The sequence below is a fragment of the Eimeria necatrix genome, genomic scaffold, assembly GCF_000499385.1.
Source record: "Eimeria necatrix Houghton genomic scaffold, Enh_scaff6, whole genome shotgun sequence".
NCBI lineage: Eukaryota > Apicomplexa > Conoidasida > Eucoccidiorida > Eimeriidae > Eimeria > Eimeria necatrix.
The window spans coordinates 4,751-30,669 of NW_013651701.1; the positions used below are offsets into that span (position 1 = coordinate 4,751).

The 25,919-nt window shown below is 57.7% G+C and overlaps 8 protein-coding genes across 8 annotated transcripts; 2 read left to right on the top strand and 6 right to left on the bottom strand.

Annotated features, from left to right (window-relative positions):
• Window positions 1-61: 61 nt before the first annotated feature.
• ENH_00071450 (elongation factor G, putative) lies at window positions 62-3,013 on the bottom strand (the record flags this gene model as incomplete). Its single annotated transcript, XM_013577301.1, has 1 exon — window positions 62-3,013. The coding sequence occupies one exon, from the start codon at window positions 3,011-3,013 to the stop codon at window positions 62-64; it is 2,952 nt and encodes a 983-aa protein (XP_013432755.1).
• Window positions 3,014-3,353: 340 nt separating this feature from the next.
• Window positions 3,354-4,264, bottom strand: ENH_00071460 (hypothetical protein; the record flags this gene model as incomplete). The annotated part of the gene is made up of 3 exons (XM_013577302.1): window positions 3,354-3,476; window positions 3,784-3,977; window positions 4,057-4,264. The coding sequence occupies 3 exons, from the start codon at window positions 4,262-4,264 to the stop codon at window positions 3,354-3,356; spliced, it is 525 nt and encodes a 174-aa protein (XP_013432756.1).
• A 1,994-nt stretch (window positions 4,265-6,258) lies between these two features.
• On the bottom strand, window positions 6,259-8,348 carry ENH_00071470 (iron only hydrogenase large subunit, C-terminal domain-containing protein, putative; the record flags this gene model as incomplete). The annotated part of the gene is made up of 2 exons (XM_013577303.1): window positions 6,259-7,433; window positions 7,514-8,348. The coding sequence occupies 2 exons, from the start codon at window positions 8,346-8,348 to the stop codon at window positions 6,259-6,261; spliced, it is 2,010 nt and encodes a 669-aa protein (XP_013432757.1).
• Window positions 8,349-9,113: 765 nt separating this feature from the next.
• On the top strand, window positions 9,114-11,083 carry ENH_00071480 (UBX domain-containing protein, putative; the record flags this gene model as incomplete). Its single annotated transcript, XM_013577304.1, has 6 exons — window positions 9,114-9,124; window positions 9,490-9,618; window positions 9,849-9,977; window positions 10,081-10,177; window positions 10,480-10,733; window positions 10,954-11,083. The coding sequence occupies 6 exons, from the start codon at window positions 9,114-9,116 to the stop codon at window positions 11,081-11,083; spliced, it is 750 nt and encodes a 249-aa protein (XP_013432758.1).
• A 1,868-nt stretch (window positions 11,084-12,951) lies between these two features.
• ENH_00071490 (hypothetical protein, conserved) lies at window positions 12,952-14,484 on the top strand (the record flags this gene model as incomplete). The annotated part of the gene is made up of 6 exons (XM_013577305.1): window positions 12,952-12,959; window positions 13,171-13,318; window positions 13,490-13,602; window positions 13,770-13,854; window positions 14,053-14,210; window positions 14,331-14,484. The coding sequence occupies 6 exons, from the start codon at window positions 12,952-12,954 to the stop codon at window positions 14,482-14,484; spliced, it is 666 nt and encodes a 221-aa protein (XP_013432759.1).
• A 782-nt stretch (window positions 14,485-15,266) lies between these two features.
• Window positions 15,267-16,679, bottom strand: ENH_00071500 (hypothetical protein, conserved; the record flags this gene model as incomplete). The annotated part of the gene is made up of 1 exon (XM_013577306.1): window positions 15,267-16,679. The coding sequence occupies one exon, from the start codon at window positions 16,677-16,679 to the stop codon at window positions 15,267-15,269; it is 1,413 nt and encodes a 470-aa protein (XP_013432760.1).
• Window positions 16,680-20,446: 3,767 nt separating this feature from the next.
• Window positions 20,447-22,212, bottom strand: ENH_00071510 (hypothetical protein, conserved; the record flags this gene model as incomplete). The annotated part of the gene is made up of 5 exons (XM_013577307.1): window positions 20,447-20,591; window positions 20,747-20,830; window positions 20,977-21,064; window positions 21,208-21,435; window positions 21,660-22,212. 5 exons carry the CDS (start codon window positions 22,210-22,212, stop codon window positions 20,447-20,449), a joined length of 1,098 nt encoding a protein of 365 aa, XP_013432761.1.
• A 1,545-nt stretch (window positions 22,213-23,757) lies between these two features.
• Window positions 23,758-25,904, bottom strand: ENH_00071520 (hypothetical protein, conserved; the record flags this gene model as incomplete). Its single annotated transcript, XM_013577308.1, has 3 exons — window positions 23,758-24,313; window positions 24,548-24,963; window positions 25,170-25,904. The coding sequence occupies 3 exons, from the start codon at window positions 25,902-25,904 to the stop codon at window positions 23,758-23,760; spliced, it is 1,707 nt and encodes a 568-aa protein (XP_013432762.1).
• Between the last annotated feature and the right edge of the window lie 15 nt (window positions 25,905-25,919).

The window sequence follows — 25,919 nt, forward strand, 5'->3', positions numbered from 1 at the left end:
AGCCCCCCCACCCCCCCCCCCCACCGCTGCTGCAGCAGCAGCAGCAGCAGCAGCAGCAGGTTCACTTTTTGAGTTTTCCGGCCCGTTTTTCGAGGAGCTGCTGCTGAATGTGGGGCGGGACTGGCGCGTACTTGAGGAAAGAAGTGGAGGCCGAGGCCCTGCCTTGCGAAAGCGAACGCAAAACAGTTGTGTAATTAAACAACTCCGCGAGGGGCACGTGCGCGATCACCACTTTGTGGGGTGTACGTACACCCCACGCTTCCGCCTGGGGTGTACGTACACCCGGTGCATGCGGCTGCGGTGTATGTACACCTGGGGCGTCCCGCAGCTGCTGCACGGCGCCCCGGCGAGCAGCAAGGTCGCCCACGACGGCCCCCAGACACTGGGGGGGGCAGCAGATGTGCAGCAGCACGAGGGGCTCCAGCAGCAGCGGCTGGGCCTTGCTGAGGGCCGCGCGCAGCGCAGCAGCAGCAGCAAGCTGGAAGGCCAGCTCGCTGCTGTCGACGGGGTGGAGGGCCCCGTCGAAGAGGGTCACCTGCAGGTCCGCGAGGGGGGCCCCCAGCAGCAGCCCCTGCTGCTGCTGCTGCTGCACCCCCGCGCGCACTGCAGCAGCAAAGGGGCCCACGCAGCCCCCGCGGCTCTCGTCTGAGAAGCAGCAGCCGCTGCCGGGGGCCCCCGGGGCCACTCTTAGCCAAACTTCAGCAAAGTGGCCCCTGCCCCCAGACTGCTTCACATAGCGGCCTTTTGCTGCTGCTGCTGCAGCAACAGTTTCGCGGTAGCTCACCTGTGGGGCCCCTGCTGCAGCAGCAAGTTTGTGTTCCCGCTGCAGCCGCTGCAGCACGACCTCCAGCTGCAGCTCGCCGAGGCCCCGCAGCAGCAGCTGCTGCGTCTCGGGGTCCACGGCCACCTGCAGCGAGGGGTCTTCCTCCGCGAAGGCCCGCAGCGCCTGCAGCAGCTGCTGCTGCTGCTGCTGCTGCTGCACCTCCAGCGCCACGCTCACCGTCGGCTGCGGCGCTGCTATCTGCTGCAGCAGCAGCGGGGCCCCCCTGCTGCTGAGAGTGTCCCCCGTGGAGAAGCAGCGGGGCCCCAAGACAGCCCCGATCTCCCCAGCCCGCAGCAGCAGCACATCTCGCCGCGAGTTCGAGTGCAGCAGCAGCAGCCGCTGCAGCCGCTCCTGCTGCTGCGTCCGCGCGTTGTAAACCTCCGCCCCCACGCGCAAAGTCCCCGAGAAAACCCTCACGAAGGTTTGAAACCCTAAAAAAGGGTCTCGGCAAACCTTAAACGCCAGCGCAGCCAGCGGGCCCTCCGCGTCCGGCTGCAGCAGCACCCGCTCCCCAGCAGCAGCAGCAGCAGGGGCGCCCGCAGCAGCAGCAGCAGCAGCAGCAGGGGTGCCCGCAGCAGCAGCAGCAGGGGCCTCCGCAGCAGCAGCAGGGGCCTCCGCAGCAGCAGCAGGGGCCTCCGCAGCAGCAGCTGCTGCTGCCCCCCGCGCGGCGCCCTTAGCAGCAGCAGCGCCCCTAGCAGCAGCAGCAGCAGCAGCAGCAGCAGCAGCAGGGCGGGGCCGGAAGGCCTCGACGGGAGGCCTGTCGAGCGGAGAAGGCAGCAAATCAACCACTGCGTCCAGCAGCTGCTGCACTCCTTTATTTTTCAAAGAGCTGCCGCAAAGAACTGGAAGAATCTTTTTTTGAATAGTCAAAAGCCGGAGGCCCTGCAGAATGTCTGCTGCTGCTAAAGTGCTGCTGTCGAGGTACTTGGCCGTGAGTTCGTCGGAGGCCTCAGCAGCAGCAGCAGCAAGTTCTGCCCTCCTGCTGCTGACCTCCTGCTGCAGCTCGGGGGGCACTGGCTCCACGCGAAACTGGAAGCTCGCGGCCTCGCTCCTCCTGCTGCTGCTGCTCCTGCTGCTGCTGCTGCTGCTGCTGCTGCTGCTGCTGCTGTCGGGCCAGACGAGCGCCACTTCGCGGATCAGGTCCACGACGCCGACGAAGCCTGCTGCTGCGCCGAGCGGCAGCTGCAGCGCAACGGGAGCTGCATGCAGCTGCTGCAGCTGCTGCAGGCAGCAGCTCCAGGAGGCGCCGGGGCGGTCCATTTTGTTCACAAAAGCAACAGCAGCAACTTGCTGCTGCTGCAGCTGCTGCCACGCTGCTTCGCTCTGCGCCTCCACCCCCCCCACCGCCTCGATCACCACCACGGCCCCGTCCAGCGCCCGCACGGAGCGCCCCACTTCTGCAGCAAAGTCCGCGTGGCCCGGAGTGTCCACCAGGTTCAGCCGGTGCAGCAGCCCCCGCTGCTGCTGCTGCTGCTGCTGCTGCTGCTGCTGCTGCTGCTGCTGCTGCTGCGGGTGCTGCTGGTGCTGGTGCTGGTGCGGCAGCAGCAGGGAGGAGGGCGGGAGGGCGAGCGAAGCGCCCTCCCCGCCGCCGCCGCCGCCGCTGCTGCTGCTGCTGCTGCTGCTGCTGCTGCTGCTGCTGCTGCTGCTGGTGGTCCAGGTGCTGCTGCTGCTGCTCCAGAAGCAGGTGGTGGCCGCAGCAGTGATGGTGATGCCGCGTTCTCTCTCCTGGTCCATCCAGTCCATGGCCGCCTCCCCGTGGTGGACTTCTCCCATTTTGTGCAAAACTCCAGTAAGAAATAAAATTCTTTCTGTAGTTGTGGTTTTGCCGGCGTCGATGTGGGCCACAATGCCCAGGTTTCGGAAGCGGCTGAGGGGCACTTCGGCCCAGGGGCCCCTGGGCTCTGCGGGGGCCCGCGCGCGGCTGCTGCTGCTGCTGCTGCTGCTGCTGCTGCTGCTGCTGCGGCGGCGGAGGAGGAGGGGGGAAGAAGGCGGCAGCAGGGAGGGCTGCCGCTGCGGCTGAGGCCGCGCTGCTGGCCGGCAGCTGCTGATTGTGAAGGCCGACGCCAAGTCGAGGCTCAGACACAGCAGCACGGCGAGCGGCAGCAGCTGCTGCAGCAGCTGCGGCCGAGGCAGCAGCTGCTGCAGCTGCTGCAGCAGCAACGGCCGCCTGCCGCACCCACCCACCAACATCTTCGAGCGCTAGCTGACTAGCCGCGTCGCGCAGGGCCCGCCCCGAGCAGCAAAGCCATCTTTGGCCGCCCTGCGAAACCGCAGCCACGCACAAGCTGCGGGCCGATCCGCCGCGAAAGTGCTTCCTAGACCTTTAAAAATAAAATAAATGGCTTTTTAAACACTCAGAGAACTGCAAGAAGCAAAGGGCTCTTCGCATCCCAGCCAACGGCCCCAGCTGCGCTGTGGGGCCCTGGGGGGAAGCGATCCGCAGCCGACTTGGGGCCACGCTCGGCAGCGGCGAATGCGGGAGAAAAATGGATCAAAAGATCGCAAAAGGAAAAACAAAATTAAAAACGTTTTAGTTCAAGTTCTCGCGGAAAGCGCAGCCGAGAGCTTCGCAGCTTTCCGTGCGAGCAGATCTCGCCTGGCAGGTCCTCGGGGTCCGCAGCGCCGCAGCAGAAGCTCGGATGTATTTCTCCGCCTGAAAGGAATCAAAAGATAAATTCAAAAATAAATAAACCGAAACTTCTCGAATGCAACAAACCGCGTCGTTTCGGCGCGTCATCGCCACGAGCTCCGCCTTCTTCGCCAGCAGCCGTGTCTCGAGCACCCGCAGCGAAACTTTGAGTCGACTTGCAAACTGCGGATTGCGTGCACTTTCCCCCAAATGTCTTTTTCATTTAATTATTTTGAATTAATTTTGAATTATATTTCGAATTTCGGGGCTTTTCTTTGCAAAGCCGCTCACTTCTTCGGCTTCCGCCGCCTGGCGCTGCGCCGCTTCGTACCTGGCGGCCGAATTCAACTTCTGCACAAGTGCAAGTTGAACACAGAGCTGACCGCTTCATTTCCTGCTGCACTTCGCAACTAAGTTTGGAATATTCCTTTTTCAACTTCTCGTTGTCCTTCAGTCCTTCATAGTTGAGTGCTTTTCTGGCTCGTTTCCGCAGCTGCAGTTCAACTCTGCACACAGCCTCCAGCTCTGCACGCGGCGAGTCAAAAGGCACTTCAAAGCCGCAGCAGCAGCAAATCGAGGCCTCCCAGCTTCTTTTTCAGCTTACGGGCCTGCATAACTTCCGTAGATTTGTTTTCTTGAATTAATTTTCCAATTTTTTGGGCACTTCCCGCCAGATCAGCTGCTGCGGCCAGCGCGCGAAAGCGGCTTTCCTCGCGGGCCAGCAGGCGCTTCAGCTGGGCCACAGAGCCCGGCCCAGCGGCACTCGCAAGCGAGTCCACTATTTGGACACTGTCTCTAGCGTTTTCATTCATTTTTGCCTTTAATTTTAATTTTTAATTTCTAATTTGCAAATAAAACCAAAGTGAGCACTGACACTGCGGGCTCTGTTCCTATTCCCCCGCCCAGGTGTCTGCAAACGTGAACTGCAGATCTTGAATCGCTCCGAACTGCTGCTGCAGCTGCTGCAGCTGCTGCTGCAGCTGTTTCTCTACTTCCCCCTTCTTCGCTTTCTATTCATTCAAAAGAGTTTTGAAATTGGGCTTTTTCGCCGCAGTGAATCTGCGTTTCAAATGAAAGAAACTGCTGCACACGGCCCTCGTCTAGATCCGCAGGCAGAGCTGGATCCTCCACTTGCTGCTTCCCAGGCTGACTCTCCCGGCTGCAGCTCTTTCAGCGACAAATATTTTAAATTTAATTTTTAAAAATATATTTCCGAGGAAAGCAGCTCCACTTTGCACGCCCCTAATGGCTGAAACACGAAAATGCGAAAGCCGCCCGCTGGGCTTTCCCGGGCTTGGCCAAAGAGCTGGAGGCGTTTGCTGCTGCTCTCTCCTCAGCAGCAGAAGAGTGCAGCAAAGCAGCACTACAATGCGCAGCTGCATGCAGCACCTGGGAGCGGCTGGGCCGCCTCAGCTACTGCTGCTGCTGCTGCAGCGGAGCGGACCAGTGGTCCAGACCAGTGGTCCACTACCACTTGAGGTCCGAGACAGCCACTGTGGGGCCCCGCTTGCCCCCCTTCTTCGCGCTGAAGCTGCAGCGCAGCAAAAGTGTGACTCTGGGGGCGAGCCAGAAGCGGAGGGGCAGCGCAGCAGCGGTGTCAGTGCACAGCAGCTGCTGCGCGGCCTGCAGGGCCTGCTGCTGCTGCAGCAAGCCTTCGAACTGGCCCAGTGCTGCTGCTGCTGCTGCCCCCCCCTCCGCCCCGTAGCAGCAGCCAAACAAATACAAATATGCTGGCAGCACCAGCGGGTGTTCAAAGGGCTGCAGCAAAGGGAACTCTGCATGCAGCAGCCGCGTCAGACTCGTCAGCGGCTCCCGGTTCTTCCCGATGATCTTCGGCCCTGCTGCTGCTGCTGCTGCTGCTGCTGCTGCTGCTGCTGCTTTCTGCTCTGCTGCTTCCCTTGAGGCCCCCTCGCAGCTAATTGACTGCCCCCCGCCGTTGAGGCAGCCCCCTGGGCATGCGGCGATTTCGACTAAGTGCGGCACTACAGAGCCAATGGCTTCGGGCTCAATCAAGCTGCTGCTGCTGCTGCTGCTGCTGCTGCTGCTGCTGCTGTCTGGGGGCAGCAGCTGCCGCAGCTGCTGCGCCACGTTTTGAATGTTGCGGAAGCCGTAGGCAAAAGCCCCCCGCAGCAGCGCCGGGCTGGAGTCGCTCCAGAGCCCGCGGCGGCGGCCCCTGCTGCTGCTGGCGGGGCCTGAGCTTCCCGCTGCTGCTGCTGCTGCTGCTGCTGCTGCTGCTGCTGCTGCTGCTGCTGGGGCCTGCGGCGCGGGGAAAAGGGCCAGCGACTGCAGCTCCTCGTTGGGCCCTCTTACAAATTCAAAAGCTGCTGCTGAGAGCTGCTGCCCGAAGAAGCCCCGGGCAATTTGCAGAAACAAAAACTCCAAGTGGCCCCCGCTGCCGGCCAGAACTGCTGCTGGCCGCGGCAGCAGCAGCAGCTGCTGCTGCTGCTGCTGCTGCATGCAGCCAGCCGCGCACGCCGACGGGAACGCCGGCAGCGCAGCAGCAGCCTGCTGCGCTGCAGCAGCAGCAGCAGCAGCTGCTGCTGCTGCTGCTGCTGCTGCGTGCGGCGCCCCGGCTTGAAGCCGCCCGTCGCGAGCAGCGTCTTCCGCCGCCGCAGCATCAGCCGGCGCTGCTGCTGCTGCTGCTGCTGCTGCTGCTGCTGCTGCTTTGAAGAGGCTGCGGGCTGAGAGCCCCAGCGCGGGGCCCGGCAGCAAACAGTCCAGAGGAGCAGCAGGAAGAGAAGCAAAAGTCCTTTTTGCTGCTGCCAGCAGCAGCGGCAGCTCCGAAGTGGCCAAAACCAAATCCACTTCAGCCCACGGGCTGCAGCAGCAGCCGAAGGCCAGGCTGGACTCTGCGAAGCAAAACGCGTCTCCGCCCTCCTGCTGCTGCTGCTGCTGCTGCTGCTGCTGCTGCTGCTGCTGCTGGGAGCGCTGGAACTCGGGCCGCGCCGCCTCCAGCTTCTTGTCGAAGCAGGGCATCATGCACACGTGCAGAATGTCCCCGGGCCTCAGCCCGCCTGCTGCTGCTGCTGCTGCTGCTGCTGCAGGCGCAGCAGCCGCTGCTCCATCCCCCGCTGCTGCTGCTGCTGCTGCTGCTGCTGCTGCACCTTCTGTCGCGTCTTCCAAGTAGCAGCCGTAGGGCGACCTGCGCAGCAGCAGCCGCAGCAGCTGCCACATCGCATATCCTTTGCCGCCTTCCCCAGCCGCGCGCTGCCGCCGCCCTTCTCGCTGCTGCTGCTGCTGCTGCTGCTGCTGCGCAGCAGCAGCAGCAGCAGCAGCAGCAGCAGCGCCGCCGCGCCAGGCGTAGGCCTTGAGGGCCAGCGCGAAGGAAGCTGCTTCCAGGGCCCCCCTGAAGGCCGACTTGCACAGCAGCCCCTGGATTTGCTGCGCGCTGCGGACTCGAGACAGCAGCAGCAGCAGCTGCTGCTGCAGACTCTTTTCTGCGTAGAGCACAAGGCCTGGGCAAAACGAAGTCAGCAGCGGCAGCGGCCCGGAGCTCGGCAGCAGCAGCTCCAGGCCAGCTGCTGCTGCTCCTGCTGCTGCTCCTGCTGCTGCTGCTGGTGCTGCTGCTGCTGGTGCTGCAGCTGGTGCTGCTGCTGCTGCTGCTGCCGCTGCTGCAGCCCCCGCTGCAGCCCCTGCTGCAGCTTCTGCTGCAGCTTCTGCTGCAGCACCTGCTGCTGCTGCTGGCGCTGCTGCAGCCCCCGCTGCAGCCCCTGCTGCAGCTTCTGCTGCAGCCCCTGCTGCAGCTTCTGCTGCAGCCCCTGCTGCTGCTGCTGCTGCTGCTGCTGCTCTGCGTTTCTCCAGGAGGGCCTGGTGGCTGCGGAGTCTGCCAGCGAGCTCCTTGTGGGCCTCCAAGAGAGTCAAAGCTTCTGCTGCTGCTGCTGAGAAGACAAAGTCTGCGCCCAGCAGCCGAAAGAGAAAAGACAGCCGCCCAGCAGCAGCTGCTGCGGAGCAGCCGAAGTGCTGCGCCACTGCAGCAACGGACTGCGTGCTCAGCGACACACACACCACGCGCGGGCCTGCAGCAGCAGCAGCAGCAGCAGCAGCAGGAGCTGCTGCTGCACCTGCTGCTGCACCTGCTGCTGCAGCTGCTGCATCTGCTGCTGCATCTGCTGCTGCACCTGCTGCCGCGCCAACTGCTGCGCCTGCTGCATCTGCTGCGGCGCCTGCTGCATCTGCTGCTGCGTCTGCTGCTGCACCTGCCGCACCTGCTGCTGCTGCTGCTGCGTCGGGCTGGGGGGTACGTACACCCCAGGGGGCCCTGCGCGACAGCAGCAAGAACTGCTCTGCTGACTGATGCCTCAAAAGAATATCTTCTGCTGCAGTTAAGCAGCCGCTGCAGCTGAGGCAGTCCGAGAGAGAAATTTTGCCCACGCGGGTGAGGCCCTCAGCAGCTCGCGGCGCTGCTGCTGCTGCTGCTGCTGCTGCTGCTGCGGGGGCTGCTGCGCCGCCTGCTGCTGCGGCGGCTGCAGCCGCTGCGCCGGCTGCAGCAGTTGCGGCCGAGGGCAAGGGAGGAGAGCTGTCTGCAGCAGCAGCAGCTGCTGCTGCTGCTCCTGCTGCTGCTCCCGCTGCAGCTTGCGAAGCGTCCGGAGCTGCTGCTGCCTTTCTCCCTGCCGCTGCTGCCTCTCCACTTGCTGCTGCGGCCTCTTCGCTTGCTGCTGCTGCTGCTGTTCGCTGCTGGGCTCTGCGGCGGCGGGGCCGGGCCGCCACCGCGCCCGCAGCAGCAGCAGCAGCAGCAGCAGCAGCAGGGTCACTGGCAGCTGCTGCTGCGTCCCTGCTGCCCCTCGGGCTCTCCGTGCTGCTGCTCTGCTGCAGCAGCGGCAGCACACATTCCTGGGCGGGGCTGAGGTAGTCGTCGAGGCCCCCGAGGCGGACGGCGCTGCTGAAGGCCTCCGACATGAGCAGCAGGGGGTAATCTCAAGTCTGGGGGCCCCCCTGCATGCATGCATGCAGCGCAGCAGCAGCTGGCTGCTGCTGCAGCAGCTGCAGTAGCTGGCAGCAGCTGGCTGCAGGTGGCTGCAGCAGAAGGAAGCGGGGGGCTGGAGGCGCCGGCAGCAGCAGAGAAGGGGCCCCCGCCAGCAGCAGCAGGAGCGCGCGCGGGCCAGAGCCGCCTTGGGGGCCCTTCTTCGCTTTATTTAAACAACTAAATGGCAATTATTTTCGAAATTTAATTCGAAGCGGACAATTCAAGTTGCGGAAGACCGTCTTCTAGCCCTGGCAGCCACGCTGCCGGTTGTCTGCTGCTGCTGCTGAGCCGCAGCAGCAACGCGGCCTTTGCGGCTGCTGCGCTGCGCTCGGGGGCGTTTATTTAGAACTTTGGGAAGAATTTGCAGCTAATAAATGCAAATAAAGAAACTCTAAAAGCCCCAATTGCCTTTTATTGCTGCAGGCAACAAGAAGTAGGACTTATGGCGGCCTGCAGCCGGCAGGCGACGAGGGGCCCCCAGGGCAGCGCCGAGCGTCGTGACACCCCAAGTGTTTAAGTTTCTTTGCTTTTGCATTTGCTGAGAGTCTTTGCACAATTATTTTATTTCGAAATAAATACCTTTACGTGGCAGACTCGAGCGAGAGCCCCTGCGTTCCTCTGCCATCGCAGGACCCTCTGCTGCTGCTGCTGCTGCTGCTGCTGCTGCTGCTGCTGCTTCCCTTCTCCGCGTACGAGCCATGGCTATCAGGCGAGTTTGTGGGCAGCCGCTGCGTTCTTTGTGTGGCGCGCGGCTGACTGGGTCTCTCCCGGGGGCCCGCAGCAGCAGCAGCAGCTGCTGCTGCTGCTGCTGCCTGCAGCGCCTCCCGCTGCAGCCGAGGGGCCCCTGCAGCAGCTGCTGCGGGGGCCCGCGCAGCCGCACCTGCAGGGCGCTGCTGCGCCCCGCTGCGCTCCGCTGCTGCTGCTGCTGCTGCTGCTGCTGCGTGCGTGGCAGTGGTCCAGTGGCCCACTTGGGCAGTTTCGTGGGGTTTTCGGCGCCGCCTGCAGCGTTCTGCTGCTGCTGCTGCGCAGTGTACGTACACCTGGCTGCTGCTGCGCTGCTGCTGCTGCATGCAGGTCCCTCGCGGACCTCCGGGGGTCCGGAGAAGATTCTCCAAACGAAAACGGAGCAACAAATTCCTTTTCGGGGGGCGAGAGGTCCGGCCTGGCCATTCAGAATCCTTCTTCAGCTTTTCCCAACGCCACGTGGGTCTTCCCGAGCTGCTGCTGCTGCTGCTGCGGCTGCTGCTGCTGCTGCTGCTGCAGCAGCTCGTGTGGAGCTTGCTGCTGCTGAGGCTGCAGCAGGCTTTGCCGCGCGCAGCCCTGCTGGATTTGCTGCTGCGGGTTTGCACCCTCGAACTGTGGCGTACCTGCACCCAGGCCCCGCTGCTGCTGCTGCTGCTGCGCTGCTGCTGCTGCTGCTGCTGCTGCTGCAGCGTGGGGGCAGCACCACCTGGGGCCCGTCGAGTCTCCATTTACAAAAATGGATTTCGAGTTGACGAAGGAGAATTCCGGCCTTTCGGAGTTGAAGAGAACGACCACTTTGTCCAGGAGCTCAAGGCAGGGTGTGCTGCTGCTGCTGCTGCTGCTGCTGCTGCTGCTGCTGCGGGGTTTGCTGCTGCTGCTGCTGCCCAAGTGTGCGACCCGGAGCTGCTGCTGCACCTGCAGAGTCGCGCCCAGAGAACTGCAGCAAGGAGGCCGTCAAGTCCATGTGCTGCTGGACGACCGCCACGAAGAAACCTACACTCCCCCCGCGCCTCCCCAGGTGGGCCCCCGCTGCTGCTGCTGCTGCTGTGCTGCTGCTGCTGCTGCTGTGCTGCTGCTGCTGCAGTGCTGCTGCAGTGCTGCTGCTGCAGTGCTGCTACTGCTGCAGTACTGCTGCTGCTGCTGCAGTGCTGTTGCTGCTGCTGCAGTACTGTTGCTGCTGCAGTGCTGCTGCTGCTGCAGAGCTGCTTCTGCTGCGGTGCTGTTGCCGTCAGACTGCTGTTGCGGTGCTGCTGCTGCTGCTGCTGCTGCTGCTGCAGGTCTTTTGAATTGAGCTGTGCCTGTGGCTGTGCGGGTTTGCAGTATGTGCTGTTTGGAGGCGAAGGGCAGAGCCTTTCGGGGGACCGGACTTCGCCGAACCACCCGGCGGGTGCTGCTGCTGCTGCTGCTGCAGTGGACGTGTCGCGGGCAGCAGCAGCAGCAGCAGCAGCAGCAGCAGCAGCAGACCCCTCGGCTCCCAGGACTCAGATCTTGTTTCGCTTTCATGATGGCCAAAGAACTGCGCAGCACTTCCCCACAAGTGCAACAGTGCAGCAGCTCTTTGACTTTGTGGAAAGGCAAGTTGCTGCTGGCTTCGCGCAGTGTATGTACACCTGAGAAGCTGCCGCCCCAGCTCATTGCAGAACTGGAATGCAGCATTTAAATTCTTTTTCAGCATTTAAATGCCATTTACTTGCCCCACACCAGGCTAGAGGAGAACGCACTCAATGTTTGCTTCGTACGGAGCTGCTGCTGCTGCTGCTGCTGCTGCTGCTGCTGCTGCTGCTGCTGCTGCAGGGTGGCCCCCGCGCCTGGAGGCTTCTCCTTGCTAGAGGGTTTCCCCCCGAGGCCGCTGTCGGCGGCCCGAAGTGCCACTTTGCAGGAGGCGGGATTGTTAAATGCAACTCTGTCTCAGAAGCTCTCATAATTGCATGCATGCATCCAAAAGCCCCAATTGCATGCATTCAAAAGCCCCAATTGCATGCATTCAGAAGCCAGAATTGCATGCATTCAGAAGCCAGGATTGCATGCACTAGAAGCCAGGATTGCATGCATTCAGAAGCCAGAATTGCATGCATTCAGAAGCTGGCAAAGTTGCATGCAGTCCGAGCAGCATTTGCACTTCGGGTGTACAGACACACCTGCTGCGCGCACCCCTGCAGAGCGCCGACACTGTTCACTCACTAATTTATTTTGTTTGCATTCTTGCGGGCAAAGCCAGGCGTGAGCCCGTGGCCCGGCTGCACTTGCTGCTGACTAGCCGCAGCAGCAGCAGCAGCAGCAGCAGCAGCAGCAGCAGCAGCAGCAGCAGCAGCGCGGGCGGGCTCGTGGGTTTTTTTGCCGAAGTCGCCAAGCCGCGTTTCTGGGGCGTGCAAGAAGCTGCCTTGCAGCCCTTTGAAGCCGTGCCATTTAGGTCTATGCTCGCAGCAAATCATGTGCAGCAGCAGCAGCAGCAGCAGCAGCAGCAGCAGCAGTAGTTACATACATCAGTAGCTCGAAGCAAGTCATTTGCAGCAGCAGTTATTAAATATATTAGAAGCTGCGGGTCTACACAAGAATGGCTTCTCTAGGCTCCATGAAAGCTCACAAGAAACGCACAGCTGCAGAGTGCTGCTTCCCCCACGGGGCTGTTGGAGGCAGAAGGCCACAAAAATGCCTTTTTCACTCATTGAATGGTCAGCTGGTGTTTGCTGGCCACTGGGAAAAGGCAAAGGACCAGTGGTCTGGTCCATTCGCGTGAGATCGGCGGGTCGCAGTCAGTGGTTCTGGTGGCTGTGGCCACAGGAGTGGATCTGCTGCAGACAGAAAGATTTTTTTTTTGGAAGTCAGCGCGAGTGTTTCGGAATTAAAAAAGGTTTCCCTTCGTCTTGGAAGTCAGCAGAAATGTTTCAAAATTAAAAATGCAGAAAGGCGACAGCAGGCAAGCCTCCTCACACCGGAAACATGAATGCGCACAGAACTAGCGGGAGAGCTTCCCGCGGCTTTGGCTGAACAACTCGGCTGTGGACTCAGCCCTTCTGCCACAACTCCTCTTCGAGAAATAAAATGAATTGAAGAGCATTAAGCCGCGGTGTTGGCTGGGCCCCCGCGGTTACAGCGCGCAGCATTAAGTACTGCAAGACACTGCCTGTGGAGGCTTCCAAGGTCACTTCTGGGGGCCGCAGCACATTGCTGCTGTCAATAAGGAGCAACCTAAACAAGAAATCAGAAAAATTTTGCTTTCTCTGCCCGTATTCTTTCTGCTGCTGCAGTTGAATGGCTGACGCGTTGCTGCTTAATTTGAACTCTCTGTTGCGCCGCTGCAGGACGGCGCCTCCCACGCCACGAGAGGCGTTCAGAATAATTTTTCGCGCAAATACCAATTAAATTGAATCTAAATAATCTAGTCACTGACAACATTCAATTTCGAGGCTTTATGGCACAGATGGGGGGCGGTTTGCTGCAGGTTCTCGACGTGCAGTGGCTTGTGGGTGGACCAGACCAAATGCAGTTGGGTCTTTGCACGCCTTAAAACAGGGGCTGCTGCTCGCCTGACAGTAACAGTTGAATGTGTCTAAATTTAGAAAGACAGAATATTATCAACTCTTGAAGTTACGCTGGCGTAGGCGTGCTTTTTGAGCGCGTTGCAGCGCACTATTCGCCTGCGGGGAAATTCGAAGGCCGAGTGAAACTGCGCCTCCAACTGCCCTGCAAATTCGGGTTTCTCCGGCCCCGAGTTCGCAGCAAAACACTTGAAGATTGTGCATCTTTTGGGGGAGCCTCTTTTGCAAAAAAGTTCCCCGAGCTTTCCCGAAGATGTCGAGGTGAGCTGCTTACCCAACGCTGCGCACGCTGCTGCATGTGCCGCTGCAGCAATTTGTGAAATTGGTGCAGCCTCAGCTTGTTTCTCCTGCTGCGATGGTGAAGTGCAGCTTCTGCGGCGTATGTGAAGCCAAAATGTGTCCACGAATAGAGTGCTTTTCAAAATCGACAGAAAGAACCAAAAAAGTCTGCTGCGTTGCTCTTCAACTTCAGCGAAAAGCGACTCGGGAGTGACCCAATTGCAGTCCAAGATGGCCACTTGTACACCGCCGACCAAATCTGCATTCCTTCTACTTGCGCCGGACATGTAAAGGGCATTCTCATTCCGCAGGGTTTGTTGCGCGACAGAATAGAGAAGATGGTAAGAGCACATTTCAGAAGTTTCTGTAAAGATGGACTCAGTAAAATCTGTTCAGACTCATTTGAAGTCCTTTGTCCAGGCATTTTAATTGTATTTACTTCAGTTAGCAGCATCAGGGTAGCTTTCCTGTGTCCGAAGCTGGCGTGTTGAATCTTTTTTTGTTTCCTTCAGGCCTACGACATTCGCAAACACTATAAAGAGGGCGAGCTCCACTTGCTTTGCCTTTTGAAGGGCGCTCGAACCTTCTTTGGCGACCTCAGTGCCTCCATTTTCAAGCAGGGGAGGTGGGCTCTCTTGCGAGTTATTCTTCTTTTTTTTGAACATTTCAAACAAGCAACTGATATCAGCTTGTTTTGCATTTTGTTCTTCTCTTTATCACCGTTTCTTTGCTTCCTTTAGAGCTAGCGAGCTAAGTGTCCGATTTTTCTCTGCCGCTGCGCTTTCCTCTTAGCCTAGACAGCAGTGGCCGCAGCCTCGAGCTGTTTCACCACTACGTGCAAATCAGCACTTACCGAAACTGCGCAGCAACTGGGCAGGTGAGACTTCACGAGATGAAGCGAAAAGCAGTTTCTGCACGTAGTCCCGCGGCCGCAGCCCCAGTGCCAAACCCCAAGTTCTGAATCCTTAGACCCAAATCGCGGCTATAGGACTGAACAAGTTCTGTTCTGGGGGCTGCAAAATGCAACTTAGTGCATTTTTCGACCCTTTGTCGGGCCAAATGCTGCTTTATTCAGGTGAAGTTCGTGGCAGACCAGCTGACGTGCCTGAAGGGCAAAGACGTGCTCATTGTTGACGACGTCGTGGAAAGCGGGAACACCTACAGACATGTCCGGGAGTGGCTGGCCCAGTTCGAGCCCAAAAGCGTGCGAACTGTTGGCCTTTTGCAAGTCAGGTGGGCACTGGGCCGCTGCGTTTCGAACGAGATCTGCAGGCCCGCAGTGCTGCTTTCGAATGCTGCACGAGCCTGGGATAGGCCGCTGAATTGGCGCCATCTGTTGTTCTATTTCTGCAGAGTCAAGGGAAAGATGCCGCTGGTGGACTTCGTCGGATTTACAGGACCTACGGAGTGGTTCGTTGGGTACGGAATAGACTACAACGATCGCTTTCGGGAAGTGCCTCATGTGTGTGTTCTGAGCGACGAAGCGAAGAAGGCCCTCGCCGTGTGACTACACGAAACTGCTGCCCTCTGCTGCTAGATATATCTACACGATACTGCAGCAATTTGCCGCTAGATGCTAGGCATCTTAGAGCTGCTGAACATGCATTCAAGCAAAGTACGCCCTCAGCGGGGCTGCTTTCCGCTTTGCAGTACGCTGGCAGAGGCACGTGCCTGCTGCTAGCTAGATGGAAAAGAAAAACTTTGTTTCGTTTCGCTCGTCGAACATGCAGCGAAAGGTCAAATGTATCCGACTGTAGGGATGTAGTTTCAAAATCCTCGAAACGGGTATTTACAACAGGCATGGGCTGCCCAACACATGAAATTGAACGTGAGCAGTGCACCCGCGGACTGTGGAAACGTCACAGCCGCACATGCCTCAAGGAGGACTCTTTGGCTTCATAGCTATGTATCTAACTTGCTGGAGGTGTTTCTGGAACCTACACAGCGGCTCATGCAGTCAAGAATGAGGCGTACGGCAAGACCCCCAGGAACCCGTACTGCGCATTGATGCATGCAGTGCCTCGCCCCGCGCCAAGTGTCCACCCCTGCACTTAAATAGCGAAATTTTCGCACCTGACATTGTAAGGCGGACACCCGACAGCCAGCGCGGCTGCGAAGTGGCTGCTGGCCCGGGAAGCTCGGCGACGGAGTGCAGGCGCTGCACCTCGCCGGAACGCCGCAGCAGGGCTGCTTGACAAATAGAACACAAATGCAGGAAAAAAGAAGACTTGGAAGCGCCTGAGGGCCTCGCGTGCGCTGCTGCGCGCTGCTGCGCGCTGCAGCGGCAGGTCACTTGTACAGCAGCGCGAAGTAAAGCCCTGACATGATCCCCAGGATCAAGCTGACGATGGCGACGGGCCCCACGTGTTTCTTGTCCGCCACGTCGGGGACAGCGTCGACGCTGTAAATGAAAGCCAGCGTGGCGAACCAGCCGTGAGAAACTGACAAGAAGACCATTTCGCAGAGTTGAAACCAGAAAGCGTTGAAGACGGCGCTGCCCGCGAGGTGCTTGCTGAGGAAAAAGGGCGCGTAGAGCCCCAGCCGCAGCGCAGTCAGCCACGGCAGCAGCCGCGGAGAAAACATTATTAGCCCTTTCAAGAAACGGCCTTGTTCTGCAAAGGCGCACAGCGACTTGCCCAGCGTGTCCCCGAAGGGAAACACCCCCAGCAGCCACACCAGGTGGTTCTTGGGGGCCCCCTCGGTGGCCCACTGCAGGGGCCCCACTCTGGGGAATAGATTGCAGGTGACGAAGAACAGCACGAAGACGCAGCCAATGGGCACTCCCGAGTGCCGCAGCACTCTGCAGAGCGGGCTGCGCTTCTGCGGCGCTGCAGCAGCAGCAGCAGCAGCAGCAGCAGCAGACACGGAAGCCACCTCCTGCAGCTCCGTGCAGCCGCTGGCGCTCTTCGCCACCTCCGAAGAACTCTCCGCCCGCGCCTGAGACACCGCCTGCCGCGCCCCCCGCTGCCGAATGCTCAGCCCTATCAAGACTATGCAAAGAAGGCCAACTGCAGCACTGACAGCAGCAGTGACGTTGACCAGCGCAGCCACGTCTTCGCGCACGGAGATGTCCACTGCTGTGTAAGACAAAATGCCCACCAACACCACTGAGAAGATCGCCCCGAAGCCCTGGCCCGCGCTGTAGACCCCCACCTGGTTCACGGGCATTACGGCTGCGTAGGAGAAGCCGCTGCCCTGCACGAGGCCGCTGCCGCTGCCCAGCACCAGGCACAGCGCATGCAGCAGCGCAATGCGGGTGTTCAGCGGGCCGTAGATCACGCACGGGCCCAGCACGCCGCACATCACCGAGCCCAGAAACAGCCCCAGGTGCAGCCAAATCTCCTTCAGAGAACCCGCAAACATCAAAAACACCTGCACCAACAAATTCCCCACCTGAAACACCCCCAAAAGCGAGTTTCCCGCGTCCCAGCCCTCCAGAAACTGCTCCGTCATGTACGGCAGCAGGTACAACACGTTGTTCCACGCGAACAGCGAGCTCATCCCGAGAAAGAAAAAGGCCGTCGTCGTCGCCCACCACTCGCAACGAGATATTACAACTTTTCCTCCCTCGGAAGCCGCTTTTGCAGAGTCTTCGCTGCCCTTTGCGGGCACGTCGATCGCCGTAGAAGCCACATCCTGCTTGGGTGAGGAGGTGCCTCGAGAGGCAGCCTCCACGGCCTCTTTGTGCCCGCCCACAGACATACCCTCGACGGGAACTTGAAACGCAAGTTCAGAATTTTCTACAGACCGCCGCTACTAGTTTTCGTCGTTGGAGTGCTTCTTGCTGTGCCCCACAGCTCGATTTCCTTTGACGCGCCCAAACACCGGGCGACCACCTTAAATTCGCGGTAAAAAGTCAACCAGATTAAAAACTCTGAATTAAAAAAAGAGAAAAACATGCAAAAAACAGGTCTGGACGCCGTCCTTTTCCCAAGTGTGTTTTCAGTTCCCGTGGCTTTCTCAGGCAACCACAACGGTCAGCTCAAGCCACGTTCGTGAGCGACAGCACCAGCATGCGGCACGTTCTAAAAAAATAGCCCAAAACATGCTTATTTACGCGAAATTACCCATTTCAATTCATCAATCACCATAATTCCGTTTATCAGGACATCCAAATGCAAGAAGATCTAATGAACTTGAAACATTTTGCCAGATCCTTTCTGGGTCAGCGCCAGGTGGGGTAGTGCGCAGTGCTGGCATGGAAGCGGATGGCCAAATGGACTGTGCCAAAGCTCATCTTGTTTTTATGTTAATTAAAACCCATAGTTATTGTAATTATGGGTGGAAGATAGTGTTTTCTGTGGCTGAACACTACTGGCCTCGCACAGGTAGTGGCCGCTGTCGCTTCTCACTACCACCACGCGCACCACCTTACGTGCAAACTGAGACTAAAGCTTCAATCATCCTAAGAACACGTTAACAATGGCGAACTATGCTAATTAAGAGATCTGGGTTCTTTCTAGACTGGTACAAGCTAGCTCCTTCGTGTTAAAGGCAAGTTTTGGCACCAGCCGCTGCAGTGGAACGTCTGCAATGCGCTGCAAAGTTATAGTATCGTGCCCTTGAAGCTCCCTCGTTTGCACCAAGCTCAATAAAGTGCTCAGCGCTAAATTGGCTTTCTTAATGGGGAGCTCGAGGCACAGCCTTTCTTCAGTCGCAAGTTCGGGCTGATGGGGTGATTCAAGGGGGGAAGTGGGCAGCTCATGATGCTCGCAGCTAGTACTCACCAGAATCTGTAACTAGAATTCGTACCAAACAGGAAGTAGAAGGCTAAAATGAAGGATGATCGAAGTCTATAGTCACAAAACGCATTAGACAGGCTCATTAGGCAGGCACTGGCAAGCAACAGAGAATTTCGAAACTTTGGCTACGAAGAGGCACCTTCCTAACAGGTTTTAGCCGCAAAAAGTCGGTGGCCTATTTATTGGGGCTCTTGCTGTCAATAAAGGCTTCCGGAATTTGAACAGAAAAAGGGATCCGTTGTGCACCAGGCTGTCAGTCCGACCTCCGACCTGCCAGCCCCTCAGCGTCCAAAAGCAACAAAAAGAAAATAAGGTATCTTTGCATGCGCAGAATGTATAGACTGAACACGTTCAGCCTAAGTAACTTGCACTTGCAACTCCATAGCAGGGTGCATTGCAGCCTGAGGCAGCCGCTCCGCGCCATTCCATCTTCGCCAACGGCTATTTTGGGCAGCGCACCATTGCGAGGTCATTCAGAGGTCTTTTACAGATATTTTCTAGTGCAAAATTGTGCGTCAGTTTGTCTTTGTTACTTTAATCGCCGTAGCGAACATCTTTCCTCTGCTAGCTGCATTGAAATCTCGTGCTTTCCCATACATTTCCAGGAACCCCAAGGCGTAGCATTGCGTTTTATTTTATAAATATACTATTAGGCAGGAGCGTATGGTTTCACGTACAGGGCCTGCTGTCTAGACATCCCTGGAACTCTATGCACAGGCTCTCTCCGCCTAACCCATTGGAAATCTTCCTCCTCTCAGGCAGAATGGTTGAAGCGAAAAGTGTTTCGACGCAACTATTCCAGCCCTACACTGATCTGTCTTAAAGACAAAAAGAGGCAAAATAGCTTTTGTTTTAGAAACGAAACTACTGGGGGCCAAGCACGCAGAGTTTCGCTCAGTAGTTTGCCACTGAAGAGCCAGAAACCAAACCTGCACTGAAAGCCAGGGATGCAGTAGAGCTCTGATTCCCTTTGCGGCACAGGCCTATCGTGGCTATCACTATTCCCTATGCTGTTCCTTACTGGCCGTCTCAGTTTCCCTCAATTAGACCGAAGCAGCCTTCGTTGTTTAGGGACCTCATCACGAATGTTTCGCATGCTGAATAGCGTGGTGCGTAAGGCCTCGTAGAGCTGTTTACTAGAGGTCTAGGACTGTGTGTAGTGTTGGAAATATACAATTAGGGAAACGCATATGATTTCACGTACAGGGCCACAACTCTTCGTAGTCTTGTGTCTTGCCACTGCGCTCATTTCAAGTTGTTTGCGGTCGCTAAGCGCACTAAAGCTAATTAATGCCTCGGAGCAAACAACTACTACTGCATGAAGGCCTATGAGTCCGCAGGGCCAGGCCCACGTCACCTGAAGATGAAGGCCCATCAGAGTTTCGCATGTGTAGATAGGCTTGAGGAATGAAGAAACTGTAGCGGTCGGTGAAGCTGCGTTAAGCCAGCCTCCCATACTGCCAGCATTGCAAAGAGTTGCTTGTCTATGCTTGAACCGCAAGCACGAGCTACCAAAAGAAATAAATAATTCAAGAGTGATTACAGCCGTGCTTTACATGTAAAGTCTGCAGCCCCCTTGGTGCATTAAGAAAGCCCCTCCACCTTTTCATCAAGTCAACAATTTCATTCGCCAGCTGCTGCTCACGCCGGCTCCAAGTGATTGCTTCCGGCTAAAGCGCAAGAGATTCTGGCTAGCCCCTCTTTTACACGCCTCCCCTACAGGAATAGCCGCGCACCGTAGCACGTGTGAACGCATGCATGCGCCTATCAGCATTCCAGCATAACGCAACATTTAAACCTGTGTAGGCACTCGCGCAATCCTCCAATTGGGCTTCTACCGGTTTTGTGCAGCTTGAATAAGTGCCGTGTTTCGGAACGTCGTGCATCTTCAGCTTGGCACGAAATGAACTAATCTGTTCAGAAGCGTGCTGGTACTGTCACTCCCTGAACTACTGGGCTGTTAGCTTAAGACCTTCCGGGGACTAGCTAGGCTTCTAACATTCTAGCTAGGCTTCTAACAGTCCGTAGGTGTCTTAAAGTCTCTGCGAACAAAACTTCGCAAATGTGATGCTATCTTAAACAAACACGGTATGAGTTCAAGGACAAGGACAGCTTGTCAAGACGATGCCGTGTTCTAAACCAGCAAGTAGCCTTCGTTGACACAACAACATAGCCACTGGAGCCTAAAACAGTGCATCACTGCGGCTGATTTAGAAACAGATGGTCTAAACACAAACGCATCAACTCAGTGTAAACGCATCGGTAGCCGCTTCTGCGTTCCCGGCTGCTTAACGCCACAATCGAATCCATCAGCAGAAAATGATTCAGCTCGGCTTCGATAGCGGGACACACCAAACGTGAAGTGTTGAGGCCAAATTGTTGAAAAAAACCTGCTATTTTAATGCAGCAAAGGTGCGTGTACGCATCAGCCCCTGAAGCCACGTTGTGTGTCTGTATGAATCAAACACAGCGCCAGCTGCCTCTGCCTTCCTAGGAAAACGAGTCGCCTCAGCAACACCTGTTCGCTCTAATTGAACAGTCCACTAAGCGTGCAATGGTTGACTATACGGCAATGCTGCGAGTGTCGCAAGAGCGCCTGTTTACGCCGCCAGGTCAGTTGTAGCCTGGCATTCAATGTGCATGTTTCACATCTGTGTTGTCTAGGAAAATGAATGTATGAACCCAGGAAATGCAGCTCTTCATTCCCCATGAGCCGCAGGTTATTTCCTACGTTTCGCCATCACCCTCCTTGTCAGCGTCTGCCTTGCTATCTTTTCCTCTAAACGCCCTCCAAATCCTTTGAGCTCTTTCAGCTGAGTCCGCCGCTGCTTGGACAGCTGCGTTGCCGAACGTGGCCCAGTCGGATGCAGCCCTGTCGACGCAGCCACAGCCCCACAGAAAGCAAGTATATCAGCCACCACCAGATCAGCTGATATTTGGGAAATAGGCTATTCACCTTTACAGAACACGCACTAACGAAACCGTTTGTACTTCTTTGTTCACGAATTGTGAAATATGAAGGAGCACCTGTGGAAGACCTCCGAGGTCGCACTTGAAAGCTTCGACAAAGTAGATGGCATCTGGCGGAGCGACTGAAGCGAAACCGAAACCCTGAAAGCAACGCACAAACCACTCTAAGAAAGAAACAGATAATACGACAGATCACTTCGCCTCACTTTTGAACAGAGTTAGTAGACACGAAAGCTGCAAACAGAGGTCCCACGATTGCAAAGGTCGGATTATTAAAATGGCCTCACGTATCTGAAGCGATCCGGCTAAGAGCATCTCTGTCGCTCAGCGTCGCTCTCAGAGTCTGTGCAACAGCCCGTGATACTCCAACAACCGCTGTGGGCACAAAAATGGCACCAGCACCAGGATCGAAAGTCTATCTTTCGCCCTGGCGAATGAAAGAGGGAGTTCATTAGTGCCGTCTGAGAGCTGCTGCTGTTGCCTTGCGCCTGCAGCGGCTGCAAGAGCCAGAAACGCACAAGGTAAGGCTTTGGAATCCGTGGATTGCGAGACAGGTTCGTCTTCGTCGATGTCGGAAAGCACGAGGACTGGGGCTGGTGGCGCTGCTGCTGCTGCGCTCTCCCCATCTGCTTGCGGCTCGTGATCTGATTCTCCAGCAGACTTCGTCAAACGCATGCGTTGAGGGGCTGCCCAGAGGCTACGGCATGCAATGAGCAGCGGCGGCGTTGGGTGCCACAGCATCTCCCCTGCAAGCAAGGGTGGAACAAACAAGAACGCTACAAGACTCGGCGGTACCTAAATCTGCAGACACAAGGGCTGAGTAAGGGCTGCATTATATTTATATATGTGTATTAAAGGCCGTTAATGTATGCATGCATATGCCTCGATCCTTCTCTGTTGTTTGATTCTGCATGCAATGCGCCAACTGCTCCAGCAACTTGCGTTCATTCCGTGCTGCCTTGCGCCTTACCGAAGCAGAGCTGGAGTTCATCGCCGTCTTCTCCTGAAGGCGGGTCCTCCTTCACCCTATGCATAACTGTAAACTCCCCCTCAATGGCTTTCGTTTCTATGCTGCTGCGTTCCGTCGGGGCGGATGAAGGCAAGAGAGCAGCAAACATGCTTGCGGGTTCTTCCTTCCCCTCGCCTTCATTCCAATCCCCAGGCGCCGCTTCTACCTCTACAGGAGCCACATTGTCTAATATGCGTAGCACATCATCGCCAGCCTCTGCCTGACCCCTCCTGAAGGCCGCAGAGCCGCCACTTGAACTGGCGGCACCAGTGTACTTTCTACTGGCAGGAGAAGCATCTGCGGAGTCTGAAGACTCGCTTTCATCTCCCGCCACCAATACAACTCGTGAAAACAGCGCTGCGTTGCGGCCAGAGTCAATCAGGCCAAGGCAACCCCAGTGCCTTCCGTGCATCCACCCGAAACCTCGGCAGCGCTGAAGCATCAGCCACACCGGCAAGTTGCTGGTGCTCGCATGGCCTTCATTACTGTCGCTCTCTGCCCCTCCATGTCCCATTATGGCCTCTATTAGTTGCGAACCAAGAGGCTTCCATAACTTCCATAACTTCCCCGTTAAATGGCCTCCTTATCGGCCGAAGGTGTTGCAGCCGCAATGTTAGATGAGGGCTGCAGCTCCAAGTTGTAACGCTGCTTGTATGTATTCAGTTATAGGCCTTGATGCTCCGCGTCATAATACCCTCTAGGGCTAAGAGTGGCACTTGAGGAACTCTCTTCTGGTGGTCACATGGACAAGTCCACCCGCTTACCTCAAGAAGTTGCCCGAAGATTGCAAATTCCCTCTCCCACTTATTTCCTCTTTACCATTTATATTAGTTAGCGGAGAATAATTGGTGTGAACAGAGGCTGTTTCAGGAAGGACCACAACCTACAAGTCAAGCCCCAACAAACAGGGGGGCCTCAGCGTGAGCAAAACCCTCACAAACGGTAGAGTTGGGTTTCAAGTTTTAATAACTCATCCACAACTGCAAAAGATCTGTATGAATTTGAGTGATGGGGGACTGTTAGTTCCAGGGCCAGTATTCCCCGCCCCTGCGGAGCCGCATTTTGCTGTTAAATTGTCTCATATCAGCAATGTCCGATCCTCCCTACAAGAGAGGCTCAGTATGAAGCAGCCAGTTCCGAGTAGCCAACCGCAGTTTGCTGAGTAAAGGCTCCGTAACATTGTTCTTCCTGTGTGCATTCCACACTAAGCTAAGAAGACCGTCCTGTTCATGGACTCTACTCCGCCGCGTGACGAGGCTCTCAGTCCAATTTGAAATAAGGTAAATGGCATGCTGTTTGTCTCACGTTCGGAAGCAGCCGTCGTCTCTCCAAGACATTTCGTGCGAGTTGCCTGATGCAGCTCTTTGGCCGCTAAATCCGTCTGGATCGGCCTTATGGTTTAGCATCTCGATGTTCTACCGCCTACGGAGTTGTGACTCAACCCTCCTCAATACACTAAAATAGGGGAAAGATGCCACGTGAAAAGCTCAGTGCTTCGTTCCCTTAGATGCAGTCAAGTCTACCGTGCCCCTCTGCCGCTGTGTCAGCGCTCGGCACACGACAACGGTCCCGTTAAACCAAACGATAGTAATGTGAAAAGACGGAAGTTCAGATGCGATCTAAATGAAAATGAACTTGCTCTGCGGAGGATGTCCAGCGAGCGGACTGAGCCACTGGAAGCGCTTCATCCTCAGCCCTTCCCCATCCACGCAGACACAACTGGGTTCCCTGCTTACCTCCAACGGCAGTGTTTCGATTCTGAAAACGAGAAGTCCCGTTTTGTTTCATTGTGCGGCGCCTCTCCCGCATGCTAGCACCCTGGCCCCTCCTCCGCCCCTGCTGGCGGGCCGTCTGGCGTGTTCACAGCTGCTTACAGGCCCCGTTGAACCAAAAAGACGAACTCCCCGCAGGCGCTGCCTGTGTCTGCGGGAAAGTCTAGAAAAACTGGCTCACGCAGCACTTCTGTGGGTGCTAAAAAGGACTAAAGCTGCAGTGACCACTTCATGTGCACTTGCAAAGGCAAGAGCGCCCATCGTGGCTTTCTCTATGGCCTGGCAAGCTACTCCAAGAACCACAAGACGCGGCTGTTGCGCTCGCGCTGGCGATTCTGGCTTCGCAGCTGCTGCCTCTCCACAAGGGAGTTCCCCGTCTGCCCCCACCAGAGCCGCTCGAGCTCTGCTGTGGCTACGGAGGGCACCCCGGGCCCCACTGTCACTGCCCCTGCGGAGCCATCTTCGTCTCCCTCAATGTCGTCTTGCACGCTAAAGACAGACGCTGCAGCAGCAAGCGCTACGGAGACCCCAGGCATTGGCTCCGCCGCGTTGGCCAGCGCAGCAGCAGCAGCAGCAGCGTACGTATCGGGCTGAATGTCGCTGCTGCAAGCCCGCACCGTAGCCAGCGTGGTGGATGCCTCCGCCGCGCTCGCAGCTGCTGCCTCCTGGCTGTGCAGCACAGAGCCCAGGCCCCAGAACTTGCACTTCGTGCTGACTCGCAGCGAGTTCTGCAGCCACAAATCTGCAGCCCTCAGCGCCTCGTCGGACTCGGCTGTCAGATCTGCTGCATGTGTCGCGTGCGCGGACATGTACAGCGACACGTCTTCTCTCGCTTCTCTCAATCTGAAAGACAAGCCGACGCAAAAAAGTGGAGAGAAAAATTAAGGGATAATCAAAATGTTGTGTAGCACAGCAGAAGCCACAGTTTGTTGCATGAACGGCGCAAATGCGCAAATGTGCTTCGCGCATGCAAACTGCATGCGTACACTTAGCGCTGCAGCAGCAACGCCGCCCTTCGCGAAACAAAATAACGGAAATAAAAGAATAACAAAAAAAGGATCAGGAAAATGCACTCACTGTGAGTGGAGGCAAGCGACAGCCTCTACGTAGCTTTCCCGTTCCTGCTGCAAGCCCTCAGCCAGCCGGATGAGCTGCTGCTGCTGCTCCACACTCTTCTGCAGCAAGTCGGGCCGAGGATATGTGCCCGAAGCAACGCAGGCGTGCAGCTGATGCAGCCAGTTGTAAGGTCCCTCCGCGCTGCTGCAGGTGCTGCTGGCAGGGACGCCGTTGGAGTCCGCGGGCTGCTGCCCGCTGCTGCTGCTGCTGCTGTTGTTGACCCACTGAGGCGACATGTCTTGTGTCCCCGCGGCTTCAAGTGGCGCCTGGTCTGCTGCTGCTGCTGAAGCCAGCTGCACTTGCATGCGCTCTTGACGCCGCGCATGCTCCGAATGCTGCAGCGCTTGAGTCAGTTGCTGCTGCCGGCACTCCAGATCCTGCACCCCACAATTCGCACTACACAGAACTAATTAATGATAGTCTGTTTTGGGTTTTATTGTTCAAAACTAATCACCACTAGGCCGCAGCAGCCGAGCGGAAACACAGAACATGCTGCCAGCTGCAGCAGCAGCAGCAGCTGCAGCAGCAGCAGCAGCTGCGGCAGCGCCGAGGGCACTGCAGCACAACTTTGAGAATTTCTTACCTTGAGCTCTTCCTTTGCTGCGCCAAACGCAGCCTTGTACAAATCCCGCTCGGCCAGCAGCTGCTGCAGCAGCTGCCGGAGATCTCCGCTGCCAGCTGCGGAGTCTGCAGAGGCGAGCGCGCTGATCAGCCCCCTCAGCTCGCCCCCAATGGAGGCGCTGCTGCAGCAGCTGCTGCCGCTGCTGCCGCGCTGCAGCTGCTGCACTGCAACACTCGATGTTGCGTCGGACGGTGGCTGCGCAGCGCAGGCCCTGCAGCCATCGTCGCTGCCGCCCCCATTAGACTGCTGCGTGCCTTGAGGCCTGTCGATGGCAGTGACGTGAAGTGCAAGGCCATTTTGCTCCTGCATGTGCGTCGGCTGCTGCTGCTGCTGCTGCTGCTGCTGCTGCTGCTGCTGCTGCTGCTGCTGCTCATTGTTTTCCGGCGCCGTGTCGTCTGAGCTCGGGGTGGTGAGCCGTTCGGGCTCCTCCGTGAAGTGCACTGGAGACTGCGCCTCCCGCTGCAGCTTCTGCTGCTGCTCTTGCTGCTGCTGCTGCGAGCTGAAGGGCACAGACCCCTCGGAGCCCGAAACGCAGGTGGAAGCAGCCACGTCTACTGCGGACTCCCACGGGGAGTGGAGGCGCGGGGGCTTTTCCCTCGCAGCAGCAGCAGCTTCCGCAGCTTCCACTGCAGGAGATATTGCGGGCAAGACTGCAGTCCCCGAGGGGAGAGCCACTTCGTGCACTGGCCCATTCATCCTGGCCTGCAGCGC